The following is a 10000-nucleotide window of genomic DNA, read 5'->3' as shown; positions in this document are numbered from 1 at the left end:
CTACCCCAGGTGAGTGACACCTGAGTCCCACCTACAGAAGACCTACCCCAGGTGAGTGACACCTGAGTCCCACCTACAGAAGACCTACCCCAGGTGAGTGACACTTGAGTCCCACCTACAGAAGACCTACCCCAGGTGAGTGACACCTGAGTCCCACCTACAGAAGACCTACCCCAGGTGAGTGACACCTGAGTCCCACCTACAGAAGACCTACCCCAGGTGAGTGACACTTGAGTCCCACCTACAGAAGACCTACCCCAGGTGAGTGACACTTGAGTCCCACCTACAGAAGACCTACCCCAGGTCAGTCACACCTGAGTCCCACCTACAGGCTTTTGATTGATTGATTGATTGATTGAGGACTGGAGATCAATGACTGACTGATTGATTGATTGAGGACTGGAGATCAATGACTGCGACTGGAGATCAATGACTGATTGACTGATTGATTGATTGATTGAGGACTGGAGATCAATGATTGATTGATTGAGGACTGGAGATCACTGATTGATTGACTGATTGAGGACTGGAGATCACTGACTGATTGATTGATTGATTGAGGACTGGAGATCACTGACTGATTGATTGATTGAGGACTGGTAATCAATGACTGCGACTGGAGATCAATGACTGATTGATTGATTGAGGACTGGTAATCAATGACTGCGACTGGAGATCAATGACTGATTGATTGATTGATTGAGGACTGGAGATCACTGACTGGCTGATTGAGGACTGGAGATCAATGACTGATTGAGACAGTGTTTTCAATTATTGAACTGCATCGAATCGCATCGCATCGAATCGTACTGAATCGTTTTTTATCAACATGCATCTGTTCTTGTATCGTATCGTGCCCATGTATCGAGATACAAATCGGATCGTCTTTTTCATGAGAGATTCACACCCCTACTAGATATATATACATATAAATACAGTACATACGTATAAGACAGTAGTGTCTAACCCTAGATATATATATATATATACATATATACATATATATATATATACATGTATGACTGTAGTGTCTAGCCCTAGATATATATACATAAATGTCTATGTGTCTAACCCCCTCTGTTCCTTTTTTCCCATGATGCTCTGCTCCAGCGATGAGGAGCTGTGTGCAGTGTTGCTACGGCACTGGCGGTGGGAGGAGTTTAAGCACGCCGTCGTAGTGGACGTGTTGGCCCCCTGCCCACAGCGTAACCTCGGCAACATGCCCACCAATCACAACGCCCACGCCCAGACTGCCCCCTGCAGGAGATCCACCTGATCCTGATCCCCCCCCCCCCCCCCCCTCACCCCACCCCAGGGCACACACCTGAGGGCAGGATGGCTCAGAGGGATCGACCGGCTCACCTGCATGCCCTTGGAAACCTGGGTAATACCAACTAAAGCTTTTATTAAAGGATGAAATCCGGCATTCCATGGCCTGTTTATTCTAACTGAAGACCAGTGAGAGTGTAAGTCACTGCGTGGCACAGACACAGAAACAATACAACAGATCGCCATTCCAAACATTTGTTTCACAGCTACTGTATATAGCCATTCCGCCTTGTATATATTTCTTAAACTTCTTAGACCATTGCACTGTTGCACTGTTTGTTTTGTATTGTGTTATGTAATGTATATTTTGTGTAAGCACATTAAGAGCCACTTTACTTCACCAGGTCAAATTCCTTGTTTGTGCAAACTCACTTGGCCAATAAAACCTGATTCTGATTCTGATTACTGTGGGATCATCTTTCTACTGTGTAGATAAATGAAGTGTGGATGTAGGAAGGGAATGGACTGTTCCTGTTCCTTAAGAGTCCCGCTGCTAATCCCACTATTCAGCACCAAGACCAAGATCATTAGCCTGGATACCAGACCGAACTTAGCCCCGCCCACAACATTTGAAGTCGGGAAGTTCGGTCTGGTGTTGCTCCATTGGGGAGAAATTATCTCCGGACAGAAATTGCCGGACCAATCAAATTGTCAAGGCGGGCTTTTTACGATGTTTAAAAAATACTATTGAGCAAAGAGGCATTTTTTCCCTGGTTCGGTGGAAACACACCCCCATAATCACAGCCCGATGGAGTGGTATCAGATCCATATTCTGACTAGGATTATGAGTATGACATCGTCAGGCTACAAGACAATGCAAGTGGGACAAGATGTGCCGAGTCCATTCTCCAGCAGGTTTCCGAAGTGTATTCAGATGACAAACTCATCCAGGGCAGAAGGCTTCAGATGTGTATTCAGATGATAAGCATCTCCAGGGCGACGCAACTATCCCATAATGATTCGACCCAGATGGGACTTGAACCCACAATCCCCAGCTCCGGAGGCTGATGCCTTATCCATTAGGCCACTGGGCCCTACAGGACAAAGGCAGATACTGTCTGTATTGTTTTATTCCTCTGAAGCCCTCTACTGCTGAAATAAAAAGCACTTGTTTGGAAGATTGAAGTCAGAAAACGCCTGAAAATGATGCATAGCTTTTTACTAACCTTTTTTTAACCGCGAGTTTTTAGTGTATTTTTTATTTTATTTAATTTAAAAATTAATCTAACTAAAGCCTATTTTCAACAATTGCACTGTCGCGATAAAACCAGTAGATGGTGGTCTAATCAACGTTTATGCCAATTATTTCACTAAGGCGGTGAACTAATGTAACTCTCGAGATATTTAAAATGCACGAGGAAGGTTTTAACCGACCCTGAATCAGCGGTTAAGCCATACATATGTAACGATACTACCAGTCTCCACAAACATTTCAGTTCAGTTCAGTTCAGTTCTGTTCGGGGGAGATGGTTATGTGTAGCGCTGCTCAGGGGCGCAGATAGCACTGGGGACGGGGGGGACATGTCCCCCCCAGATTCATAGTGACCCCAATCCGTCCCCACCACTCTCATACGTAAGGCGACAATCATCAGTTAATAACTCTGCACAGCTGATTAGGCGATGTTGGCGTCCCCCCCAGTTCAAAAATCCCATCTGCACCGCTGGCGCTGCTCTCAGTTCAGTTTACGGGAGATGGTTCTGTGTAGCGCAGGTCTCAGTTCAGTTTACGGGAGATGGTTCTGTGTAGCGCTGGTCTCAGTTCAGTTCACGGGAGATGGTTCTGTGTAGCGCTGCTCTCAACAGCATATCATGCAACACCAAAGGAAACAAGGGGGGCGTGGTGATGACGTTAGATCAAGTTGCATCAAATATCGGCATTGCTGTTTAATTTGACTATTCATACTGCTAATCAACTCTGCGCCGTGAATACCGGGACAGTTGTGTTGGCGTTGGTTTTGAAATACACGCAAGCAGCCCAAACCAAAGAACATTGCCTTGATAGACTCATAGGAAGAACAGCCAATCAAAATATAACAGAAGCGTAGCTCCTTCGCAACCCAGACACGCCCTTAACTACTCGTGAGCTCCACATCGGCAACGTAAAGGAGTAACACACTGTCGCAAAACCCGAGTGCCTTTCAGAAGAAAAAAATCAACAAACCCCTCCTGCCTGTGCTGTTTCCAGTGCCTTGCTGGTGCCGTTTCCGTGTGAAAGTGCCCTCTCATTCGACGACGTTGACGGCATCAACGAGTAAGTACCTGGTTGTCAGGTTGGACAGCGGTCGTTGAGTTTCGGATGAACGTGAGCTAACTGGTGAGTGATTCATAACTGACTTGACATTTTAGGCTACTTCAAAATTTGTCGTCGTAAACGACATTTCGGAGAACGATTCGCGCTTATTGTTGATACCAGTTATCGGAATGTGCACCGTCTTTGTATGGTTGGGGAACCTATATATCTGACTACTTCTGATCAGAGGGGACAGTTTCTTTGAGATTTCTAAATGGGACACCTTTTTCAGTGTTTTTCTATTCAATCACAAAATAATCAGGCTATCTAGGTATCCTATTGCCTGAATCCGCGATTATAACTTCTAAGTTCTCTTGATAACTTACAGTAAGCGGTCAGTTAACGAAGCCTAATGGCTATCAGGTCGCCTAGGAAGTTGAAACACATGTTGCTATCAGACTTTTTCCAAATCGAGTAGTTAAAGGATTGCTCAGTCTTGTTGTGGAGGTATAACGTTAACTTGACAATCCCGTACAAACTTGTCTGGACAAAGTAATAGTGGCCGTCGCATTGTTTCAAGTATTGTTTTATATTTAAGCCTACAAACATTGGCATGAAAAAAGTGTTCGGCAACTTTTTATAATTTGTATACAGACCTTTTTATGGAGTTATGGACGGGTGTTAATGCTGTCGTTTGTCAAGGGAGTTGGTGAGCTGCCTCGTCGGTGATGTCATTCCTTCACGGTTATTTTTGAGGATTGTGTTTCTGCTAACTGTAGAGGCCCTTATGGTAGGCTGCTTTCTTGTCCTCTGATTTTGGGAAACTTTATTTGACAAATAACCGGTCTGGGCTTTCAGTTTAGTGCACAGAGTCACTCACACGATGTTGTGTGCAGCTTTCCTGAAACGTTAGGATCTTAAAATATAATTGTGTCTGTGTGGTGTGTTTTTATATCGCTTGTTCTTATGCCTTTCTACAGGCTGACCAACCGGACCGTGGAAAGGATAAGGAGATATTCAAATTCAGACGGACCGAAGTGCCAGTTGAACAGTGTCAGCCAGCTGAGCAGGAAACACTACCTCACGGCCGGTCACCTGGGAATTCAAGATGGATCAGTGCGTGGGGAACTTCTCGCCGTCGGCGCAGCTCGCCTGCCACATCCATCGGAAATAGCTGATTGCCGTCGCACCCAAAACCAGCACATAGACTCACAGTGGAATATATTTTCATCGTTTTGGCTATTTGGTTGGCGGTTGAGCCTTGGGGCCATACTTGCCCGTCCATGTGGCATTGCATTCTTGTGTTGCCGTAACTGCCAAAAAATTCTGCCGTTACCATAATGTGGAGCCGTGAGAAGTGAGTGACGGGATTATTATCTAATAGCTGCCTACATGCTCGCTGGCTTCCCCGCCGCCGTGAACCCAGCAGAATGGCATCAAACGAGAGGCTTTACGAGGTGTGGATGCTCTACTGCAACAAGGTAACCCCAAACCCCTTTCTGTTGACTGAGTGTCTGGCTGCCTGTATTTGCACTGCGGGACGTGTTGACGCGGAATGGGGAACGGGGAATGTGAATATGTCACCATAACAGTAGCGGATAGTGGCTCTTAGGAGCGTCCTTGCCACCGTGGTCACTTGGTATGAAACGCAAAGTGAAACTTCGCTATATAGTACTGTAAGGCGAGAAGGGGGCGAAATAAGACATTGCATCATACGACATGGGTTAATCATCACACACACGAACACATATACATCTCAATATGACGATGGGCTGTCACAGACTCCTCGGTTCACCCAGCTATACCGCAGTCGTGCCATGCGAGCTGTAAGTTGTGTGTGTGGTGCTCTCGGCATCTCGCCATTGCTGTACATGTACTTGTGTGTGTGTGTGTGTGTGTGAGTGTGTGAGAGAGAGCATTGCTGAGAGCACGTCTCTAATGAGTGATGCACGGCCTGACCACGGGGCGAGGAGAGCCAGTGAATCAGCAGCAGCTCCGTTCAGTTCCGACCTGAAGGACAATCCGATTGACAAGCAAGAGTCTCGAGGGGCTCTCGAGGTATACATACACAAGCCACGGTACGTGGTGACCGGATGACGTAATGGAGGGCGAATGTAATCGGGTTTGGCTCGAGCGCTAATGCAGCTGGTTGGTTGTTCTCGCCGTGGGGTTATTTTCGGACGCACCTGGACCGGAGAAATATGATCATAACAACAGCTTGTGTTTCCATGTGCAGATTGGGGTATATCGAGTATTAAATAGCTCACAGTTTACACTGGAGCCGAAGCCGATTGACATTGAGGCATCGCTCGCTCACAGAGCCACCTGGCAAGGGTTGTCCTCAAAAGTAGCTTCCAATTTAAGACTAACTGAGAATAGACGCGAGCAGAGGCTTTGTGGAATTGTTGCCTTAGGGCAGTTTTAGCGGCTCCTGCAGTCTCTAACAAAACGACATTTTTTTTTCTCGCCTAAAGACTATTTGTTTTCTTTTTTCTTGCCATGTTCCGGGTTGTTTGTATCTTATTCTTACGTCCTTATTTGTGCGTTATAAGGATTTGTCTTTTACCCCCCTTTCCTTCTCGTGGGGGGGGAAAGAAAGAAAACAACTCCAGGAACGAGGCTGTCTCCACGTGAGCGGCCCGAGTTACATACATCCCTAGCGGGACCCGTTCCCCCTCCTCGCGCAAGACCAGACCGCAGAAGGCAGGTCATGTAGGTCTGCCACAGCTCCAACATGGCTGAGTTATTGTGTGTGTGTGTGAGAGTGTGTGTGTGTTCCAACATGGCTGAGTTATTGGAGTTTGTGTGTGTGTGTGTGTGTGTGTGTGTGTGTGTGTGTGTGTGTGTGTGTGTGCTCCAACATGGCTGAGTTATTGGAGTTAGTGTGTGTGTGTCAAACTCCGAGATGGAGGGGGTTACAGAGAGTCAGTAGGGTTGATCACAACCAGAGGTGTTTATTTGAGGTGACTTTATTAAAGTTAGTTAAAGTAAGACAGTTAGTTGCTGGACACACTCACTCACTGAGACCAACCTGTCTGTGTGCAGACACACACACACACACACACACTTATCTTTGTTGGTTTGGCAGGTTTTGTCTGTTGTCTGACGTTTGTCTAGAGCATATTTGCTCAGTGTGTGTGTGTGTGTGTGTGTGTGTGTGTGTGTGTGTGTGTGTGTGTGTGTGTGTGTGTGTGTGTGTGTGTGTGTGTGTGTGTGTGTGTGTGTTTCGCAGACCCTTCCTTCTCAGCTGTAAGCCCTTGCTCAGCGAATGTTACCTGTAAAAAATCTCCACATACTTCTTACTGTCACAGCGAACACACAGTGTGTGTGTGTGTGTGTGTGTGTGTGTGTGTGTGTTGGAGGCACTCCATGTAAATATCTTAGGTCTACTTGAGAGATGGGGAGAGCCAAAGGTGGTCGCCAAGGAACCCTGCACATGTCTGTCTTTGCATCAATCAGATCAGCAGGGGAATGTGTGTGTGAGTGTGTGTGTGTGTGTGTGTACATGTACGTGTGTGTGTGTGTGTGAGTAAGAGAGAGGGACAGAGAAAAAGAGTGGGAGTGCGAGAGAAAAATTGAGAGGGGGTGTGTGTATGCTTGTGTGTGTGTGTGTGTGTGTGTGTGTGTGTGTGTGTGTGTGTGTGTTTGGCCATCAAACCGGAGGGTTCCACGATTTAATGAGGTCAGAATTACACTCTTTCACACTCCCTACCTGTCTGTCTGTCTCCCTCCCTCCCTGCCTCTCTGTCTGTCTCCCTCCCTGTCTGTCTGTCTCCATCTCTGTCTGTCTCCCTCCCTCCCTGCATGCCTGTCTGTCTGTCTCCCTCCCTGCCTGTCTGTCTCCATCTCTGTCTGTCTCCCTGCCTCTCTGTCTGTCTCCCTCTCTCCCTGCCTGTGTGTCTGTCTCCCTCCCTGTCTCCCTGCCTGTGTGTCTGTCTCCCTGTCTGTCTCCCTCTCTGTCTGTCTGTCTCCCTCTCTCCCTGCCTGTTTGTCTGTCTCCCTGTCTGCCTGTCTGTCTTCCTCCCTGCCTCTCTGTCTGCCTGTTTGTCTGTCTGCCTGTCTGTCTCCCTCTCTGCCTGTTTGTCTCTCTCCCTCCAGGAGCTCTTTGCTCAGCTGTTGCATCAGATTCCCAAACTGAACTGCTGTCTCACAGCCCAGATGAGCCCTTCAGGGGCTGCCCAGCCTATCACAGCACAGATGACCCCTTCAGGGGCCGCCCAGCCCAGCCCCGCGGCAGCAGACTGTGTGGAAGTAGGATGTTAACCCCTCAGCAGCATAGGAAACCCTACATCCCAAAATACCAGCCTGTGCTTATTCGAGTGGTCCCTGGCTTTTGAGCACGCCGGGCTGAACCAGGATCAGTTTATAAAGTATTAGGGTTAGGGTGTGTGTGTGTGTGTGTGTTGGAGGCACTCTATGTAAATATCTTAGGTCTTCTTGAGAGATGGGGAGAGCCAAAGGTTTGTTTGAGTGGTCCCTGGCTTTTGAGCACGCCGGGCTGAACCAGGATCAGTTCATAAAGTATTAGGGTGTGTGTGTGTGTGTGTGTGTGTGTGTGTGTGTGTGTGTGTGTGTGTGTGTGTGTGTGTGTGTGTGTGTGTGTGTGTGTGTGTGTGTGTGTGTGTGTGTGTGTGTGTGTGTGTGTGTGTTTGAGTGGTCCCTGGCTTTTGAGCACGCCGGGCTGAACCAGGATCAGTTCATAAAGTATTAGGGTTAGATCTGAACCGCTCCATTTCCCACACGCCAGTCCAGGGTGAGATCCCCTCCGACTCAGACACTGACCAGTGGTGGGTGGGAAGTGGCATGTCCTAGTGTGTGTGTGTGTGTGTGTGTCTGGCTTGATTGTGTTGTCAAACCAGTGCGTTCACCTGCTCCAGGCCACGGTGTTTCTTCCTCTCTGCTGTCTGTGTGAGCGGGCCTCTGACCCGCTCGGTGTGTGTGTGTGTGTGTGGAGTTACCGGTATCTTAGAGAAACCGGTCAGGTGAGCCTAACCAGGTGAACTCCCCCCACAGACTCACTTACTGATAAGGAAACAGTCACCGCATATTTACTAACAGACCACAGAGACTGAACTACGTTCTGCATACTACAGGCAGCACACTACACACCACACACTACAGCCTGACCACACTACACACTACACTAGGGATGAGAATTGATAAGATTTTAACGATTCCGATGCCTTATCGATTCCTGCTTATCGATTCGATTCCTTATCGATTCTTTTATCGATTCTTATTGGGCAAGGGGTGAAAAAAAGATCACAAACGGGTTTATTTACATTAATTTTCTTTTATATAATTTTCTATAATGCTGCACACACCATATACAGTATGTATACATACACATTTAAAAAAAAATAAAATAACCAAAAACATTTATACATATTCCTCTTGAACTTAAAATAAAACTTACATAACTTAAATAAAATGTATTCTGTTTAATTTAAATTAACCTACCGAAAATCTGGGGCATCTACCGTAGTAAAAGGCTGCAAACCTTTCACCACAAACTTAGTCACTGCTCGGTGACATTCGTTGATCCTCTCCTCGGTCATTTTATTTTTCCCTGCCTCGAAGAAAGGATGGGCTAGAGGTGTACATGACCTGCTAGCTGTAGCCTGTGATACAGACAGACTACCAGCCTCTGAACCGGTCTGACTGAACGTCATCAGCTAAATTGGATGGAAATGGAGATTATCTATATAGTGAAAGCTGGTTTACACAATGAAACAAATGGCACTAACAAAATCGCTGAATTTGCTGAGCTGACATAAAGCCACATTAAGAGGGGAGGCAAACACTACCTCTGCCTCAATGTAGGGGGCTGAAAATGGAAGATTCTATAGCTAAGCTAGCGTAGCTATATGCTCAGTTTAATAATGGGTTAACACGATAACGCGAACGTTTGCTGATAACACACGCCCTCCGATAATTAACACCGTTACGATCAAACATTTCTCAAAACTGGACTTTCAATCCAAACGTGAAGTGATCAATAATGGGAGACCAATGCCGGAGCTAAAATGTATGCTTAAAACGAAGGGACAGAAGATAATTTGATCGACTACACACAATAAAGGCAAATTGCTTCACACAGTGAGTGGTTGTGATCACTTTTGAGGAGTTTACCTTGGACAGAAAGAGATGAAGCGCCGACGTTAGCTGAGCTGCTGCATGCATCGAAGACATGACATTCCTGTAATTGAATTCCATGCTGTGTGTTCAAATGCTTATTCATATTTGTTGTATTTCCACTCTTCGACGAAATAGACTTTTTGCACAGGTTACAAGTGGCGTAGGTGTCATTTTTGTCGTGTGAAATAGAGCCAAACTTTAGAACGCTTCTGCCTAGTTGCCATGTTTGCTGCAGTCTGAAGAAGAAACTAAAAATGTTCGCGCATGCGCAACGCCACAGAGGACCGATAGCAGAATCGTTAA

The 10000-nt window shown here is 46.6% G+C and overlaps 2 protein-coding genes and 1 non-coding gene across 3 annotated transcripts in view; 2 read left to right on the top strand and 1 right to left on the bottom strand.

The window, feature by feature from the left end:
- LOC116218224 (cyclic nucleotide-binding domain-containing protein 2-like) overlaps positions 1–1276 on the top strand; it is a 13592-nt gene extending 12316 nt beyond the window's left edge. The window contains exons 11-12 of the mRNA XM_042702879.1: positions 1–9; positions 1111–1276. The exon at positions 1–9 is cut by the window's left edge and continues 155 nt beyond it. Coding sequence (XP_042558813.1) covers positions 1–9; positions 1111–1276 — 175 coding nt within the window. The remainder of the gene's footprint in view (positions 10–1110) is intronic.
- Positions 1277–2290: 1014 nt separating this feature from the next.
- trnar-ccg lies at positions 2291–2363 on the bottom strand. The gene has a single exon. It is a non-coding gene; the product is annotated as a tRNA-Arg (tRNA).
- A 909-nt stretch (positions 2364–3272) lies between these two features.
- nbeal1 (neurobeachin-like 1) overlaps positions 3273–10000 on the top strand; it is an 80686-nt gene continuing 73958 nt past the window's right edge. Inside the window, 2 exon segments of the mRNA XM_042702820.1 lie at positions 3273–3643; positions 4540–5040. Coding sequence (XP_042558754.1) covers positions 4990–5040 — 51 coding nt within the window. The 5' untranslated portion in view covers positions 3273–3643; positions 4540–4989.

Source organism: Clupea harengus, chromosome 21 (assembly GCF_900700415.2).
Source record: "Clupea harengus chromosome 21, Ch_v2.0.2, whole genome shotgun sequence".
Taxonomy (NCBI): Eukaryota; Metazoa; Chordata; class Actinopteri; order Clupeiformes; family Clupeidae; genus Clupea; species Clupea harengus.
The sequence above is the reverse complement of the archived record's forward strand: the minus strand, read 5'-3'. Positions and strand labels throughout refer to the sequence as shown.